General features: G+C 40.7%; 1 protein-coding gene across 3 annotated transcripts in view; it reads right to left on the minus strand.

Annotated features, from left to right (window-relative positions):
* Positions 1-4,410: 4,410 nt before the first annotated feature.
* Positions 4,411-20,185, minus strand: part of LOC124791725 (beta-glucuronidase-like) — a 216,537-nt gene continuing 200,762 nt past the window's right edge. For all 3 annotated transcript variants that reach the window (XM_047257883.1, XM_047257884.1, XM_047257882.1), the window contains exons 11-13: positions 7,435-7,611; positions 6,906-7,044; positions 4,411-4,688 (exon numbers count right to left, since the gene is read on the minus strand). In XM_047257883.1, the coding sequence (XP_047113839.1) occupies positions 4,519-4,688; positions 6,906-7,044; positions 7,435-7,611 (486 nt within the window). In that variant the 3' untranslated portion in view covers positions 4,411-4,518. The remainder of the gene's footprint in view (positions 4,689-6,905; positions 7,045-7,434; positions 7,612-20,185) is intronic.

The raw sequence follows: 20,185 nt of genomic DNA on the forward strand, positions 1-20,185 counted from the left end.
ATTTGGGTTCACAGTACCAGTGTGCAAGGGGAAGCCAACCTGTGGGAGATGTGGTTTGTATGTTCAAGATCCATGCTCACCATGTACATTATCACAAGCTCCTGTTAACTGCTCAGACAAATGTTCAGTATGCTCTAAGGAATGCCCCCCTGTCTGTTTATAGGAACAGAAAATTCAAAAACTTTTGGACACAAGACAGCTACCACACACACAAGAAAAAAAGATTTTCAAGTTTATGAAACCTGCAGTGTTTGCAACATCGTTCTCTACCATCCTAATGGAAACATTCTCCATGTCAGATGCCTCAATACATATGCTTCATGGAGAGGCTGTCACATTCATCTTGAGCTGCTGCAGTTGTTAGTATGGTTGACAAACTAATACTGGGTACAAAAGAAAAGCAAGTGGCTTCCGCCCATAAAACCAAATTTGTAAATAAGATATCTCCATCTATCTCTTTACCACCTTAAATCATTAGGTGACAAATTACAGGCCACTGGCATATTTTGTGATCTGTCAAAGGCATTTCACTGTGTAAATCACAATATGTTTTTAAGTAAATTAAAATATTCTAGTGTAATAGGAAACACTGCAAAATGGTTCAAACTGTGTCTCTCTGACAGGAAATAAAGGGTATCAATAGCGAAGGGTCCTCTACTAACCAGTGACGCATCATCCACCTGGGAACAAATTACATGCGGTATCCCACAAGGTATCATCTTAAGGCCCTTACTTTTTCTTGTGTATATCAATGACTTTTCGTAAGTAACATTACCAAATGTCAAGTTTGTTGTGTTTGCAGACAATAAAACATTACTATAAACAGCAAGACTAATACAAGTTCAGAAATATTTGTCAATGAAATCTTCATGGACATTAATAAACGTTTTAGGCAATTTTTTATCACTAAACTTAAAGAAAACACACACACACTACAATCAATTCACAACTTGTAAGAAGTTTCCCCCCTGTATATGCTTAAATACAATGAGAAGCAGATAGAAAGTGTTGACAGTATTAAATTCTTGGTGTTACAGTCTGCTAAGAAATGCAACTAGGTGGAAGACCCACAGACTTGCTGATGTCCTTAAACAAATGTTTATTTGAAATGCAGATATTTTCAGATACAGTTGGTATAAAAAAAAGGCTAACATTCTTCACTTACTTCCATTCCACTATGTCATATAGGAACACTTTTTGGAGTAAGTCATGAAGCCAAGTTAATGTTTTCCCAAGTCTAAAAATGTATAATATGAATAATTTTTGGCACGAACTCAAGAACATCATGTAGAGGCCTGTTCAAGGAACTACAAACTAAAGGGCAGATTCCTAACTGGAAATGGAGGACAACTGCTGTAAAAGCACTATGATCATTGTCCAGAAATACATTGTTGCTATAGTAGATGGCACTGATGAATGAAAGTTTCTCTGACCACATGCTCTGTGTTTCTTGTGTGTTGCATGCTGTGTGGTTGACACAAGGCCAAGTGGATGGAAACAGATGAGAAGGAGTGTTACTGTATCAAAACAAATACCCTCAGTGACACCAACAACATCACGCATCATTTGAAGCCCTTTTTGGGTGTTTGTGTGACCATGGGTCTTTTCAGACAGACGAATGTGCAGGGAGGTGGCGGACTGTATGTACCAGATTTGGAGGACCAGTTTCTACAGTATATTCTGGCAAACACTAGTACAAATTCTAGGCAAGTGGTCTGTGAACATGGTGTAAGTCAGAGTACAATTATGTGTGTCCTACTTGATAACTACTGCATTCCATGGAGGCCACTTTGAACATCTGTTGTGACATGGATGCGAATGCAGCTCTGTACTGTGTTCTGGGATGATTTGTTGTCATTTCATGCACACTGTCCATTTCCACACACATGTTCATATAACCTTTTTTCCTTCATTTACAGCCAGGAATCCATCCCTGCAGTTCATCAGTTTTATTAATGTTCACCCTGTATTTATTTCTTAATGTAATTTGTCATACACTGAGGTGATAAAAGTAATGGGATAGCTCCTAATATTGTGCTGGATCTCCTTTTGCCCAGCATAGTACAGCAACTCAAAGTGGCATCGACTTAACAAGTCATTGGAAGCCCCTGCATAAATATTTAGCCACACTGCCTCTAACACCATCCATAATTGTGAAAGTATTGCTATTGCAGAATTTTATGCACAAACTGAGCTCTTGATTATGTCCCACAAACACTCAATGGGAGTTTTGTCAGGAAGTCTGAGTGGCCGAACAATTTGCTCAAATTGTCCAGAATGTTCTTCAAACCGATTATGAACGATTGTGACATGATATTGTTGTTTGGGAAGGTGAAGTCTGTGAATGGATGCAAATGGTCTCAAATTGAACCAGAGAACCCAGTCTGTTCCATGTAAACACAGTATGGAAACCGTGAACTGAGGTGTTGGTTCAAAAAAGAGATTATTATTTTCAGTGAGATGACAAAAGTAATGGGACAGTGATATGCACAATACAGATGGCAGTAGTATCACATAGCAACTTGCATGGCACCTTGTAAACAATGTGGGTCCATGGCTTGTGGGGTCTGTGCCACATTCTAATCTTACCATCAGCTCTTATCACCTGAAATTGTGACTCATCTGACCAGGCCACAGTTTTCTGGTCATCTAGTATCTATTTGATATGGACACAAGCCCATGAGAGGCACCAGAGGTGATCTTGTGGTGTTACCAAACTCACTTGTGTCTATTATCTGTTGCCATAGACAATTAAATTAAAATTTCACACCACTGTCCTTATGGATATTTTTGTCATACATTCCACATTGACTTCTGTGGTTATTTCACACAGTGCTACTTGTCTGTTGGCAATGACAACTCTACGCAAATGCTGCTGCACTCGGTCATTAAATAACGCCCACAGTGAGCAGTAATCCCTGAAATTTGGTATTCGTGGCACATTCATGATATTGTGGATCTCAGAATATTGAATTTCCTAATAATTTCTGAAATGGAATGCCCTGTGTGTCTAGCTCCAACCACCATTCCGGTTTCAAAGTCTGTTAATTCCTGTCGTGCAGCCATAATCGCACTGGAAACCTTTACACATGAATCACCTGAGTACAAATGTCAGTTGTGTCAATGCACTGCCCTTTTATACCTTGTATATGTGATACTACTGCCATCTGTATATGTGCGTATTGCTGCCACATTACTTTTGTCACCTCTGTGAAAATAACAACCTCTTTTTTGAACCAACATCTCAATTCATGGAATCAATATTAGAAATAAAAATAATTTTCACAAAGATTTAAAGTCACCTACTTTGGTCTAGAGAGGTATTCATTATTCAGGAGCAAACATTTTCAATAACTTGCCAGTGGCCACAAAAAGAAATAACTAGTAACAAAGTTCACTTTAAGAGCAGCCTAAATGATTTATTGGTGGCTGACCCTTCTGCTTGATAGATGAATGTCTAAGTACAAATAACTGATGAATATTTATAATTAAAAATTTCAAATAACATAAGTGGTATGTAAAATCTGACTCTGCGTATCTTCAGTGCAGTAATGTGATCCATGAAACGACAGTTGTAAATGAATTTTTGTTTGATGAGACATGGCTACAACAGCCTAAGAATTATCATATGCACCTCAATGTATTGTACATTTACATGTTTTGTGCCAAGTTTTTTATAACATTTTAAACAAAATAATGTTTAATTTTTTTTGCTTATTCTACATCCTTGAGGACCATTTCATTTGTGATCAGTGGAAGGTACATTAAGCCATCATTTTTTTTTTTCATAGGAATGTACTGTATATTCTTGTTATTGAAATGTTATGTATCCTATGGATCTGTGGAGTGAAAAGTATATCTAATGTAATCTAATCTAACTTCTTATCTTCTAGATAGGAACATAAGTAGCTGTGTGGTACACACATTATACCTCATCTTTCTAATTTTTGAGTCAGAATAGTATGTCCCACGACATTTCAAAGTGATGTAAAATACCTGCAGTGAGTTCATATTGGTTGAAAAGTGTTATAGTTTGGTCAAAGAACTCGAAAATTGACACACAGTAACATCACTACTAATGATTCCCTAGCTGATTCTTACCGCATATGTAACTGCCTCTTTACATCTGCAATACTCTCCACACTCCAGCATTTTAACCAGTCCACCCTCATATGAAATATGCCTCAACACTGGCCTTTATTCAGCCTCATGTTATTGGTTGTCTCTCCTCAAATTTCGTTTATCGTTTACCACTTTTCAGTTATATTATGGAATTTACTATTTGTATTGATAGCAGTTAACTGTTTGACAAACTAATTATGTATAGAAACACATGCAAATTTGTAGTTGGTTGTAAAAAGACACAAATGACATGGATTTGTGTTTTATTTACAAAAGGTTTATTTGAAATAATCTGATGTCATTTAACAACTTATTTCATAAACAATATTCATAAAAGCATAAGTAAATAACTGTGAATACTGATACAGGTACAGGTTGCAGTGTGGACAGTGGTATCTATTTTTGGCAAGTACTGCAGACATAGGGTGTAAGATCTGCAGGGACTGTTACATTATCATCTTCTCTTGCAAGGGACCAATAACGTTGCCTCACCAAATTTGCTGCCATCTTTGGTTGGCGTGATCTTGTGAAGATTCCCTTCTTGTTTCCACCAACACGTGTGTATGCTGCAATTAATCAGTGTGTACTGCAATTGATATTCATATTTGCATATTTAAATATCATGCACATACCATAATACAGGGTGATTCAAAAAGAATACCACAACTTTAGGAATTTAAAACTCGGCAACGACAAAAGGCAGAGCTAAGCACTATCTGTCAGCGAATTAAGGGAGCTATAAAGTTTCATTTAGTTGTGCATTTGTTCGCCATTTCAGCCAATAAAGTTTTTGGTCCCTTTTTCTTCGAAGGTGCTACTGTAACTGGACAACAGTATCTGGAGATGTTAGAGAATTGGCTGTTCCCTCAGCTCGAACAAGAAGCACAACAATTCATATTTCAGCAGGATGGAGCGCCACCACATTGGCACTTATCTGTCCGTAACCACCTGCACGTCAACTACCCGAGGCGATGGATTGGCCGCCAGGCAGCCCGTGACAGAGCACTTCATCACTGGCCTCCAAGAAGCCCTGATCTTACCCCCTGCGATTTTTTCTTATGGGGGTATGTTAAGGATATGGTGTTTCGGCTACCTCTCCCAGCCACCATTGATGATTTGAAACGAGAAATAACAGCAGCTATCCAAACTGTTACGCCTGATATGCTACAGAGAGTGTGGAACGAGTTGGAGTATCAGGTTGATATTGCTCGTGTGTCTGGAGGGGTCCATATTGAACATCTCTGAACTTGTTTTTGAGTGCAAAAAAAACCTTTTTAAATACTCTTTGTAATGATGTATAACAGAAGGTTATATTATGTTTCTTTCATTAAATACACATTTTTTAAGTTTTGGTATTCTTTTTGAATCACCCAGTATTATACAGTGATTCATATTATGTAATACAAAAAAGTGGATATCCATCAATGTCTGAGTAGCTTATGTCACTTGTGGTGCGTTATTTCCAATTCCTGCTTAAAGCATAAGCTTCCACAGCCAGTGATAACAAAACCAATGTTTTGGACATATTTTCAATAGTTCTCGTCATGGGATCTTAACTAGTGATTTCTGGGGATGTTCTTCCCTAAACACCATCCTATTTCAGTTGTCATTTGATAACTGACATCATTGTTCTGGAATGCCATTGGACATTTCATAATCAAGTTGCCTAGGGACAGGTGGTTGTACAAAAGGCTATTTGCCAGTCATATTCTGACAGATGATTTATACAATACAGCAAATTGGCAGCTCTTAACCAGTTACTGTGTTTCTCTGCAACAAGATGATGATGATGCTGCATGGAAATTCTCTTGTTGCCACTTGTTTATCCTGTTGAAGCCCACCCATTGGACTGGGTTCACTGGCAGCCCACTGTCAGCAACTTGTAACCATTATCTTTGTTTGTAATGTTGCACATTTAATTCTTTCAATAGCCTCTCTTATTTTCCATTGTTCCATCCATAGCTGTCAGGCAGTCAAATACACTTCTTGAAAACTGTTGTGTCAGACATAATCAAGGTGGTATTGGACTATAACAGATTTGCTGTGTAGCCCTAGTCACAGGCAACATTCCTGTTCCAACATGCGAGTACTTCTCAGTCTCCCAGTTTTGCCAGACAGACATACTTGCTTGTTTGCAGATGCCTATGGCATAGCTAACATCATCAACAGAATCCTTGTTGGCTTCAAATGATCTCTGATCTTGTGGTCATTCTGAAATACTGGTTGACACCTGCCAATCATCTGCCAGAGTAGAACAGAGAAATAGCCTACTATAGAATCACCACTCCACAGCTGTCTTGATTTTAAGCTGCCCAGCAGGCCATTAACAAACTGTTAAAGGACAACCTCCAAAAAAAGTATTCAGATTGGCTCCTGGAAGAAGACCATGTCCTTACACCCTCTGGCAACATTAAGAAGCTGCCAGTCACCATTTTGTGTGATCTTTTGTTAGTCCAAGCTGAGTAGGCCTCCAGTGGTTTTCATTTTTTAATTGTTTTCCTTACTCTTGAAGGTGTGGTTTTGGTGTCAAGCTTATAAAGGTACAAACACAATATTAAGCAGTGTTTCAAGAAAATGTCTTTTGAGAACTCTGCACAGTGAAAGTATTTCAACAAAAGATTGTCATCAAAGAGATGTATAGGATAATGCACCATAAAAATTGGATATTTTAAAAAGCAGTAAAAGTAATGTGTCAGTTTATAATTTTTTAATGCAAATAGTGTACTCAAATATATGTTGATGGGTCAATTACAGAATAATTAATATTGTTACTTGCTACTTACTTTGAGCAGTTTTGAAATCTGCAAAATTCCATATCATTTCTCCTACAAAATAACCTTTTTCTCGGAGCCTGTCAAATGCCTTGAAATACTCAGAAAACAGAGCTTCTTGGTACTCCTCTGACCAGATGTAACTTGGTTGCTGTATTAAAGAAAAACCTTATGATTTTTTGTAGAATTTTAGAAATTAGTTTCAGGTTATTAAAATTCTCAACTCTGTTTCAGTACTTAGTTCTTTCATTTCCTTGTCATAATCAAGTATACAACTAAAAGTGTAAAGAAAGAATGAAGCAGATGATAAAGGCAGGAATTAAAATATTTACTTGACCAACATGAACTCTAGTAATTTTAGCTCATATTACTTTCTCATTTCTTTGTTTACCATTCTAATTTGTTGAAGTTACTTGTGCAACTGGTTCAGGCTGATATGAACTTCACAAAAGCAAAAGTCTATTATTATGTCAGGTCAAATATAACAAAGTGCTAGTTTTAAACAAGTATTCGACACAATGTCTGGTACAGTTTTCCTTACCAAGTGCAGTCCTTCCATAGCATCAGCTCCATATTCTGTTATTATTATTGGCTTGTTGTACTTTGCCCTCCAGAAAGCAATTTCCACCAGTAACTGTTCCACAATGGTCTCAGTAAGCCCTCCATTCTCATACCATCCAAGGTAACGATTAACTCCAATGATATCCAAATATTGACTCTGCAGACAGAAACACGGCAGAATTATTGAAATACTGTAATCATTAAGTTTAATGTTTACATAGACAAATAACCAATACTTACTCTCAGACATTTCTGTCAGCAAAGAATCTGACTTCCATGCTTCATAAATGTTTAACATCCATGAAAATATGCCAAACTTTTTATACTAAAGGAGAAAAAAATGTGTTACAACAAATTAAATATTGAAGTATCATATACAATGAAGCAGAGCTCTCATAATACATGGCTTCTAAAGTATATATACTGTTTCATAGAACTTTGAGAACTATTTTACAACAAGAGCTATTAGGTTGCCTTTCTCAGATGTCTGACCCTGAATAAACTGAGCAGTACCATGATAATTTATGAGGAACAGTCCATCCCTGCCAAGCTAAGATGCTCCTATGTCACTAAAGACCTCTCTACACCAACAACTGCAAACCACTATGAAGTGCTTGGTGGAGAGAATATCAGACTCTGGGTAAACAGAGGAATGTAATGATAGTTTCTTCGATGAGCCACAGTTCATCCCCAGTCATAGTACGTTCCTACCAAGTTAAGCTGCTCCTTTGTCTCTAGAGAGCCTCCTACATCCACAAGCATACTCTGAAAATCATTGTGAAATGCATGATGGAAGGTATGTTAGGGATTGTTCCCACTGCAGTCATATATGAAGTGCTCGAAAAATGACTGGATGAATGCCTCTGTGCACATTGTCATTGCACTTTACATCCTTAAGAGTTATTATATGCAGTTGGTGTGTGAGCTGACCAAATCTAAATGTGAATCACTGATACTGTAGTCATAGGATGGTACCAGTGCACAGCATTACACTGCTAAATATTTAAAGCAAGTTGCTAACGTCTGCACCATTTTGATATCTTATCAAGATATGATTGGTTATTTTTGAAACTTTTTTCAGATAATACCTAATTATAGATAACTGCATCATCAGTGAAAAGTTTGAGGTTACTATTAGTAGTGTCTGCAATGTAATAAATGTAAACATAAGCAGTATGGGTACTGATACACATCCCTGAAGCATGTCCGAAGTTACTTCTGCTTCTGTTAATGAGTCTGCATCCAAGATAAAATGCTATACCTTCCTTCTGAGAGATCCTCGAACTAATAACAAATTTTGTTTTATGTGGTACCCCATATGATAATATTTTGATTAATAAGCATTGATGTGGCAGTGATTCAATGCCTTTTGAATGTCAAGAACTACTTCACCTACCTTACTTTCTTCATCCATAACTTTCAGGATGTCACATGAGAAAGGTGTGACTTGGGTTTTGTATGACTAATACATCTATAATCTATGCTTGTTGCCCTACAGATGGCCATTCTCTTTGAGATAGTTCATTATGTCTAAGCTCGTAACATGTTCTAAGATTCTGCAACAGATGGACAACAATGAAATTTGATGGAATTTTTGTGGATTACTTATGCTACCCTTCTCTAGATGGATTTGATCCACACTTCCTTTGGGTCACTGGACAAAGATTTTTGTTTGAGGAATCTATGGTATATTATGGTTAAAATGGGAGGTAACTCAGCTGGAAATTCTGTACAAAATCTGACAGGGAGTCTGTTGGGCCCTTGTCTGATTTCAGTTGTTTTTCTGTGACACTAACACTAATATCTATTTCACTTGTCTCTGCAGTAGTGTGAGAATTACAGTCAAGCAGTACATCTGGAGCTTCCTCTGTAAATGAACATTTGAAAACAGTTCTGCTCTGTTTTCCTACCCTCAATTTTGGTACCTGTGTCATCTATGTGTATCTGAACACTAACTGTGGTGCCAATGAAAGCCTTTAAATATAACCTGAATTTATTCAGATTTTCTGTGAGATCTTTCAATAAGATTCTGAATTTTTCTGAAGTACATGATATAAATTATATTGAACATGATTTAAAAAATTGTTTTGAGAATACTGGCAATAGTGAACTGTTTGTGAAATGACCTGACAAAATCATTTTAAGCATATCTCAAAAAATACCACTATGAGTAAATATATTACACAAGGAACTTAGTTTATTAATAAAATTATTTTGTTACTGATTTCATAACAACCATTCAAACATTTATTTTTAATGGCATGAAAGATAATGACAATTTTTGTTGGATATGCATGCTGCAGTAGAATTTTTAGAAATTTGTACTACTTTTCTATGAAACTGCTAACCGTACTATAAGTGATTCTTCATATCTAAATTATCTGGTACTAATACAAAATTATTTTTATTTAAAGGGTCTATGATACAAATAAATGTCCTCATTTGTATTACACACACCCATCTTTCTCCACCACCAGACCACATTCTGTAAGTGAATAATGCTCACCAACTTTGCTGGGACAGACTGAAATTTTTTGTGTAAGTTACTATCAATGACTGATATTACCATAACAACATTAGGATATTACAAGGGAATTATATCTGATTAGAGTTTGATAACTCCATGTTCATTCCATATCTCTCATTTAGCAGTAGCACATCCTGCCATCACTGCCAGAAACAAAAACAGAAATATGAGGGCAAAGTGAAAGGCTTTTGGTTGCATATTGAAAGATGATGCTTTTATGCACAAGGTTGACACATGTTATTTTGAGACAGTCCATTTTACATCAATTCATTTTGTCTGGCATATTTACCCTTGAGTAGATTCCATGCTTGAATTACAGTACCAGAGCAAAATACTCATCTATGGATGAAATAAACTCTGCATTGGGCGTAATACATTATTCACCTCCAAATTTAGCTGTGGGGATTGGTGAACATCACAGCCTACCAAATTTAAGGACTTGGTTGGATATCCCCAAGAACTCATATTTCAAATCTCTTAGTTTTCCCATTGTGAAGCACTTTTGCAAGCCAATGCATTGTCCTGAGTAAAGGTACAGTAATAGGTTAATTAGTAATCAATGAGATAAATTATTTTTTCATTCACAAAAATATTGGCCATAACATGTCTGCAAATGACAATGACTTGGCTTACTTTAGACAGTGGACTGGTTTGGTTATTGTTTCATTTCAAGCATTAAGTCGCAACAGTCAAGACTAGGTATCTTGTATATCATAAATTCATTAAAATTGCATAACTCTGTTTCATTCTGAGAGTGTAGAATTCTGTAGATATCAGCAGTTCCAGGTTACTGTTATGTATTTGCATGTCTTTACAACCTTCTGACAGATAATCAGGGAAGTGAGTATTTTATTCAAATGTTCTATGTTTTTTATGTTATAGTTTCTGACATGTTCCACACAGATGAGAATCATCTAATTTTTGGGTCTATGGAATGGGAAAAAGCAAGAGAGATATGAACATGATGTCACCAACACCAAAAACCAACAGACAAGAGGAAAGCCTTAGACATGGCCAAATGATTCTGTTAATATTTGGCAGGTTTCTTGTTTACAACATAAAATGAGAGCCTTAAGATATTTTGGCTCAGCAACCCCCCCCCCCCCCCTCCATACAACCCAATCTTTGGGAAAACCACCCCTACAGTTCATGACACTCACTTGACTCAAAATTGGCAGATGCAATAGATAACTCAAAACTGAGCATTTTTCATCGTCTACAAACATTCATTTTCCTAGAAACTGAAGAAAGAAATGTTTATGACTGCTGTTTATGTACCCATAAGGTATTCATCATTAACCACAAATGGTTCTGATGTAGCAACCAAGGTATCTGGCGGGTAGCGAAGAAGCTGTGACAGAGTCCCACACGAACTGTAGAGATTTTTTTCCCTTTTCAAAATTGGTAGTAATAGCAAAATTAATAAGGTAAGTAAAACAATAAATAGTAACAAAAAGACAGGAAAATAAATTTCTCAAACGCCTTGCATTAGTAAAGAGTTAAACATTTAATTCTGACCACTTTACATTCACTCTTTCGCTCACTCTGTTATGTGCCCTCAGTTTTCTTTGATCAACTAGATGGATCGTAACTGTCATATATTCATCAAAAAACAGACTTTGTTTATAGTATTTTTTTCTTGAGAATTAATTGTGATGCATAGCAAGCGTATGATAACACTGTCTGAAAAACTGATGCTGGAAGTTGATCATGAATTATGCTGTGAATAGTTATTGCATGCATGTAGTTGTGCAATTCTTGCTGGGTTTTCAGAAGTACATTGCAGTTTTGAAGCTTTGACATACAGTAATTGACTTGGCAATAAAAACAAACATTACAGGGATGACACAATTGGGTGCAATTTGGTAGTAATTCTTATACCATGTGAGGCAGCTGAATCTCATCATCTACAAACACGCTTTCATACATGACAGTATTAGTTTGTCCACTTCAGGAATTCAGTATAAGACAAAACATGTTTTTGGTCATGTAAAAGTTTACAACGTAATCAAGATATGTTTTGTAAACTGAAGTTTTCAATTTTCTGGACTTGGAGCAAGTGATGTAAATCTTTTTAATGAGTTGGTTATATGATTGACCTCTTCTACATGTTGAAGGCCAAATTAATTATTAGTATCTTATAAGCAGAGGAAAATTGTAGGCAACAGCTTTCCATGTGCTGTGATGGAATATTGTGCCATATGAATGCATTATTTTATGTATACTACCTACTACATGGGTTTCTTTTTCTCCCTTCCGTGATAACATGCAAGAATACTTGTCTTCCCAGCACTCTTACTCTGAAATGATTTTACACAATGGGGCTTAAAATTTTAATTCTTTACTAGTCCAAGTCATCTGAGAAATGTATTTGTCTACTTTGTTATTATGTCTTACTTACTTACTTCGTTAATACTCCTATTATTATGAGTTTTTATTCAAAGGGGGTGGGTGAGGTGTGGAGGAAGCCTGATGAATACATCTAGGAATAAAACGCAGGTTCTCTGCTCCCCAGCCAGATGCCTTAGTCACTACGGCAGTGATACTTTTGCTGAACAGTGTACATTATGAGTATAAGGGATTCTGGATATGGATCATAATATATGTAATAAACAGTTCCAAAGTTTTCTATATACACATATATTTGACCATAAAGGCTGATACACATGAACACTGCATGAAGTACAAAGTCAGACTGAATTAAACATGGCGGCTCATAAGAGCAGTTAATGTTCCAAAGATTGTAATTTGTGTGGTCGATGTGACCTATTGACGCCACACAGCCGCTCCCCCCCCGTCCGCCCCACGCAGTATGGAGTATGGCCTATGAGCCCTGAGGGGGGGAGGGGGGGGGCATGTAGGTGTTAGCGTGAGTGGTGCGAGGTGGCAGGCGCACAACCGGAAGCTCCATCTCCGTCGGATTGGTGAGCGAAGGTGCGGCGGGCGGCCGCCAGTCCAACTCATAATCCGAAAACTAGCAGGGGGGAATATGCATCAGCCAACTCAGGAGTAGTGGTATGGGAGAGGAGGTGGCATGTGAGCATGCCTTCCTGAATGCATACTAAGCCAACCGAAGAAATGTAAGCTCGAACACATGATGGGTCATACTCTTGTGGGAGGGACAAGCTGTGCACTATCTTGACACTGAGTTCCTCGATGAGGATCGGGTGTGTGCTGTCGATGAGCAGTACAAGCACACGATTATCTAACACCATAACTGACATGTCATCGACGTGGTCAGGTGGTACGTTGCAGCGCAAAACGGGGGATGAGGCGTCCGTGTCTCTAGTACCTGAAATGTCTTCAAAACCTGTGACTGGGGATGGTGATGATGAATTGCCTGAGGAACCCGTGAATTGTGGTGGTGACTTGTTGGATGGAGGAAACCCAACCGTAGGTTGAACGGACTCGTTAGGCGGTTCGTCAAAAGAACATGTGCTCGGGCAGTCCAACTGGGATGGCAGAAGGGTGTTGGAGTCTACAAAGGCAGGCTTGAGCCTGTGTAGAGAAACGATTTGCGGGCAATCTTCTATCATAATGTCAAACATTGTCATGCCCCTCCGGAGTACTGTGAAGGGGCCGAGGCAAGGGGGTTGTAGGGGTTGTCTGACAGAGCCATCCCTGAGCATGACATGTGAGCAAGTGCTGAGTGCAGTCAGCACATAAGTGTCAGGTGGGGAATGGCTGACAGGTGGGTGTAGCCGGGTGTTTCTAAACTGTGCACACATCCTTCCAATAAAGTCTGGGGAGGAGGGGGAATTCCCGGGATCTTGGGGGAGAATCAGTTCCCCAGGTAAAATTGGGTTTTCACTGAAAACGAACTCAGAAATTGTTCCATGTAAATCTGGTTTAAATGTAGAACATAGGCCCAGCAACACCCAAAGAAGTGCCTCGAACCAGAGACAGTTGTGGCACCTGAGTGCAGTTTTAAGGGTGCGGTGCCATCGTTCCACCAACCCATTGCTTTGTGGGTGGTAGGCTATCATATGGATCTTTTTAATACTGCAAAGCTTACAGGGAATCATAAAAAGTGCAGATTCGAATTGTCAAACCTGGTTGGTTGTGATGGTGGATGGGTAGCCGGTGGAGAGGTGTGATGTCCTATTTTGTTTCGTTGACAGGAAATGCAGCTGCATGCCCATGTTTGACAGTCCCCCGCTTTACATCTTTCCACATAAAATGCTCAGTGACGAGGAGAGTGGTGGCTCGCATGCTGGGGTGGGCGAGATTATACAAGACGTCAAAAACCTGTTGGCACACTGTGGGCAGGAGCAAAGGCCGCAGAATGCCCATAGAACAGTCGCACCACACTTTGTCTGAAATACCTTGGTAAACACGAGCAAAGACTGTGGGTCCATGACCATACCCTGAGTGTCCTCGTCCGAAGCCTGTAGAGTGGCGAGGTCGGATAAATGAACAATACTTGAAACGGCACTGATCTGCGAGAGGAAATCAGTGGGAATGATCTCTGTGTCTTTGATGTAGTGTACCTCTGTAGTAAATTGGGAGACCAGGTCGAAGTATCGGAAGGGTCAGCAGAGGCAGTGGGGGGGGGGGGGGGGATCCTCTGGCGATTTGTAGAAGGTGTTCGCCAATGGTTTGTGGTCAGTAAGAATGAAGAAAGGGCAGCCCTTGATGTCAGTGCGGAAATGTTTGATGGCCTTGTACACTGCCAGAAGCTCTCTATCAAAAACAGAATATTTCTTCTGTGCTGTAGACAGTTTTTTGGAGAAGAAATGAAGTGGTGAAACTGTGTCGCCTTTGCTCTGTTGGAATACTGCCCCAACCGTGATGTCGCTGGCATCCGTAGTGATGAACAAATGGGCAGACGGGTCAGGGAGGGCGAGTACAACTGCATGAGCTAAAGCTGTTTGAAGAGCCCTGAAAGCATTTAGCAAGGGTTCAGTCCAACGGACTGGTTTAACACCCAAAGTTTGTTTGCAGGAGAGCGAGTCCGTCAGTGGGGCCCGCACAGCGGCGGCAAAAGGTACATGATGGCGGTGTAATTTATAGTGCCTAGGAAATGTCTTGAGTTTTTTGTACGTAGCTGGGGGTGGCAATGACGTGATAACCTGCATGCAGGATTTGGGAGGTTGTATTCCGTCTGCAGAGACAGTGTAACCCAGAAATATCACTGAAGACTGACGCAATTGGAATTTTTCTTTGTTGACCTCATCACCATTGGATGCCAAAGCCTGGAGGACCTGGGATAAATGATCTTCATTGTCTTCAGTCGATTTGCTGAAAATGAGTATGCCATCCAAGTATGCGAAGCAGAACTCGAATCGTCGTAAGATTGAGTCAATGAAATGTTGCCACATTTGTGCCGCATTCTTTAAACCAAATGGCATGAAGTTGTACTGGAACAAACCGAGCGGCGTGATGATCACAGTCTTTGGAATGTCTTCCAGCACTACAGGAATCTGGTGATAAGCACGTTTGCAGTCAATCACACTGAAGATTGTGGCACTCAGTAACATATGAGTGAAATCGTTTATGTTTGGCATGGGGTAATTGTTCATGAAAGTGCGAGCATTTAAACGTCTCTAATCACCAGATAGTCAAAAAGAACTGCCGTGTTTGGTGACAAGGTGAATTGGTGAAGACCAATTGCTGTCCGATGGCTGTAGGATGCCTGCCTCCAGAAGTTCATTAATTTGCTGCCACGCCGCGCGCAACTTAATGGAGTTGAGGCATCTAACCTTGTGTCTAATAGGAGGGCTGGCAGTAGTAATTATCTTGTGTGTCATTCTGTCAGTGGCGGAAGAGACTGAGAACTGCACAAGAGGCTGAGTAACGTTCTGACATGGAGTTTTGGGACGAGTGGGGTGCAATGAGGCATGGCTGTTACTGTGAGTGGGAAAAGGCAGCAAGAAAGTCACATTCCTATAACGTGAGCGCAGCATGCACTTGTTTGTAGAGGTCAGATGCACATGCAGCACAGAGCAGTGTGTGGCGCGCAGCGACTGTCTGTTGTTAACTTTGCCTTGGGCAACCTGTGCAGGCGAGAGAGGCGCTGGTGTCACGTGAGGGACAGCGATGGCCACCGAGTTGCTTGGCTGACACATGGAATAGGGGGAATGGTTATCAACAAGCGGGGCAGCTGCCTGTGCAGTGGGCATGGTTGTGCTGCACGAGCAATTGTTATTAGAGACACTGTTTGAAACACGAGGCACTGCGTGTAGTGGGCACTTGGGTGGTGCACACGTCACTGAACGCGAATTGTCACACGCAATGAATGTTTTTGAACTAACTTGATGAGTGTTCAAACTGATGCTTGGCGATGAAGTTTGTTCCGGTGAAGGAACTGCGGATTGTAGTTTTAACAGTGAGGTGCAGGCCACAGCGAGCTCGTTGTAAGTGTGAGCAATGCGTTGTTTCAGTTCGTCGTTCTCCTGGAGGACGTGCACCACTGAGTGGTATTCTGATAGTAGGTTAGTGACGTAGGTCACAATTTTGCCCGTGAGGGTGGAACACTCGCAAATTAAATTCCATGTTGCAGTGGAAACGGAATGAGGAGAATGGGTGCTGGAGCACAGTATCTGAGTGTTAGACGGGTGGTGTAACACTGAACATTGGAGTACGTTCAGGGAGAGCTTATAATGGGACAAAAAATCCATACTGAGAATTGGTTCAACGATGTCGGAAATGTAGAAGGTCCATGGGAAATGCAGAGAAGGGGACAGGTGCACCATCACTTTCACAGAACCGACAGTTTGTAATGTTGATGCGTTGACAGCTCATAGGAGAGACTTCGTCGGTAAAAAGTCGGTAGGAGGCAATGATCGAGGTACAATAGACATGTCAGTGCCAGTGTCAATTAGGTAGACAAACTGTGATGAACTGTCTGTCACGTATAAACGACCGTTCGGCCAAGGGGAAAAGTGGACGGAGTGCATTGTTAGGGGACGCCTGTGAAGTTCCCCGCAGGACTTGGCATCACTTAGTTCCTGAGGTCGTCAGCATTTGGGTGTTGGCAAGGTAACCTACACTTCTTGGCCTCAGCCCCAAAAATCTTGTGGTACCAACAGTATGGATGAGCCGGATGAGGGGGTGGCGGTGACTGTGATACCAGGGGAGGCTTTTCCTCATTGATCTGTTTCGGGACATAAAACAGAATGTACGGAACGTGAGCGATTCTTGAGTGCTTGGAAAGAGGAGAGAGTGAACGAGTACTGCCTGGCAGCATAGAGGGCGTGGAAGCGGAACGGGCACTGCCCCTGCCTGCAGACAGCCAGTAAACAGGAGGTGTAGTGTGACAGCGATGGTGGATGAGCTGGGTGTTTCTGGCGCAGGAGTGCATACAGCTGATCTGCGATGTATAAGCGAGAACCGATGGACTCAAAAGAGCGCAACAGGAGGTGTATCTGTAGATTGGCAGGTAACTTGGGAGACCATACCACCCGCAGCATGAAGTCTGGCATTGTGTGTTCACTCATGAGTAACCTGAGGCGGCACCAAAGTTGTGACGGAGTGCGACCCCCCAAGCGCTCCTCATACAGAATCTTGATTATCAGTTCCTGTGGTGAGCAGGCAAGCCAGTCCAATATCATTTTCTTGGCGAACATGTACTTTGGTGGCAATGGAGGCGAAAGTTGTTGTTGTTGTGGTCTTCAGTCCTGAGACTGGTTTGATGCAGCTCTCCATGCTACTCTATCCTGTGCAAGCTTTTTCATCTCCCAGTACCTACTGCAACCTACATCCTTCTGAATCTGCTTAGTGTATTCATCTCTTGGTCTCCCCCTACGATTTTTACCCTCCACGCTGCCCTCCAATACTAAATTGGTGATCCCTTGATGCCTCAGAACATGTCCTACCAACCGATCCCTTCTTCTGGTCAAGTTGTGCCACAAACTTCTCTTCTCCCCAATCCTATTCAATACTTCCTCATTAGTTATGTGATCTACCCATCTAATCTTCAGCATTCTTCTGTAGCACCACATTTCGAAAGCTTCTATTCTCTTCTTATCCAAACTATTTATCGTCCATGCTTCACTTCCATACATGGCTACACTCCATACGAATACTTTCAGAAATGACTTCCTGACACTTAAATCAATACTGGATGTTAACAAATTTCTCTTCTTCAGAAACGCTTTCCTTGCCATTGCCAGCCTACATTTTATATCCTCTCTACTTCGACCATCATCAGTTATTTTGCTCCCCAAATAGCAAAACTCCTTTACTACTTTAAGTGCCTCATTTCCTAATCTAATTCCCTCAGCATCACCCGACTTAATTCGACTACATTCCACTATCCTTGTTTTGCTTTTATTGATGTTCATCTTATATCCTCCTTTCAAGACACTATCCATTCCATTCAACTGCTCTTCCAACTCCTTTGCTGTCTCTGACAGAATTACAATGTCATCGGCGAACCTCAACATTTTTATTTCTTCTCCATGAATTTTAATACCCACTCCGAATTTTTCTTTTGTTTCCTTTACTGCTTGCTCAATATACAGATTGAACAACATCGGGGAGAGGCTACAACCCTGTCTTACTCCCTTCCCAACCACTGCTTCCCCTTCATGTCCCTCGACTCTTATAACTGCCATCTGGTTTCTGTACAAATTGTAAATAGGCGAAAGTAGGAGATCACAAATTAAATCCGAGTAGCCGTGAAGATGTGTCACCAAACATAGGAACTTGGAGTTGTCATCAGTCACTTGATGCAGCTCGAAGAGGTGCTCCACCAGTGCGAACCATGAAACTGGATTGTCCTCATATAGGGGAGGTAGCTTGGGTAGGCGGCCTTGAGGTGGAGACGAAGGTGGCTTCAGCATGTCTTGGAAGGCCTGCGGTCCCACTGCACAAGAGTTCATGCTGGGATTCGGCATCACCGGAGTGGAAATGTTACTAGCACACATGTTCGGAGCAACAGCTGCTTGTAATGTCTCTGAAGATGCCTGAAAACACAATGTGGCAGGCACAGTCGGTACCGTAGAAGCGAACAGGCAAGTGGCACATAATGAGGGCCCATAAACTGGACCAGAAATTGCAGGAATAGCACTGACATTGTGCAACTCGGAAATGACATGGAAGGCCAGCACAGCACATGCAGATGGTACTGCGGAAGGAGCAAGCGTTTGTATGGTCGGAATCGAGACCCCCCTGGGAGAGGGGGGAGGGGGGGGGGGGTGGCCTGGAGCTTAAGTGGCAACAACTAGAGTTTTCCATGCACACTGGCCATGCACGCTCCGTGGTAGGACCATAAAATACTGGTGAAACCTGTTAGTTGTCGCGCTGTCATAGTACGATGTTGCTGGGTGAAGAGGCTATGTTGAGTGCACTCGTACCCACGTGGTCACGAAACTGGGCCGCCGATCTGGTGGTTTGTTCTAGCAAACTGGAGGCATAAAAATCTACGTTACTGATTTGTGAGGAAGGTGAGGCTGGCATAGCTTGGTAATAGTTGACTGCATGTGCATTTTGCACAAATTGCGGCACTGGACACAGCACTACTGTAACCGGCATTGTGGCGTGTAGAGGATCAAAGCACGTGCACGAATTTCGGTCCCTTTGAACTTCGTACGAGCGATTGATTGTCACACTATTTAGTAGATCATCCACTTCACTTTTCACTTGTTGTTGTGTGTAATCCAGTGAAACAAAACCTGCATCTATTGTTTCAGGTAACTGCGTAACACTCGGTGGTTGTGGAGTTGCTAAAGTACAGGTTATCCCCGTCAAAGATCATAGATCATTGTCTGTTAGCTGCAAAATAACCAATGGCGGAGGGTTGTGTTGGCCTGGTTGTAAGAGCTGGGCCTCCAAATCTTCATGAAGAATGTTCGGTGATGTAGCCATGGCATCATATGTGAAACCTGTTGATTCTATATGACAGGTGCAGAAGTTGTGGAAGACGTAGAACTTTTTGCTTTTTGTCTGGGGTCATCAATATGGGATTCTGGATACGGATCGTAATATATGTAATAAACAGTTTCCAAATTTTCTACATACACATATATTTTACCATAAAGACTGATACACATGAACACTGCATGGAGTACAAAGGCAGACTGAATTAAACATAGCAGCTTGTCAGAGTAGTTAATGTTTCAAAGATTGTAATTTGTGTGGTCGATGTGACCTATTGATGCCACAAGTACATAATGACACCATTAACCCTTAACTCTAGAAGTGTGATCTCTCAGACCAATTTTCAATCTTGCTCTCTAAGGTCAGCTGTGGTGGAATGCTT

The sequence above is a fragment of the Schistocerca piceifrons genome, chromosome 1 (assembly GCF_021461385.2).
Source record: "Schistocerca piceifrons isolate TAMUIC-IGC-003096 chromosome 1, iqSchPice1.1, whole genome shotgun sequence".
NCBI classification, from domain to species: domain Eukaryota; kingdom Metazoa; phylum Arthropoda; class Insecta; order Orthoptera; family Acrididae; genus Schistocerca; species Schistocerca piceifrons.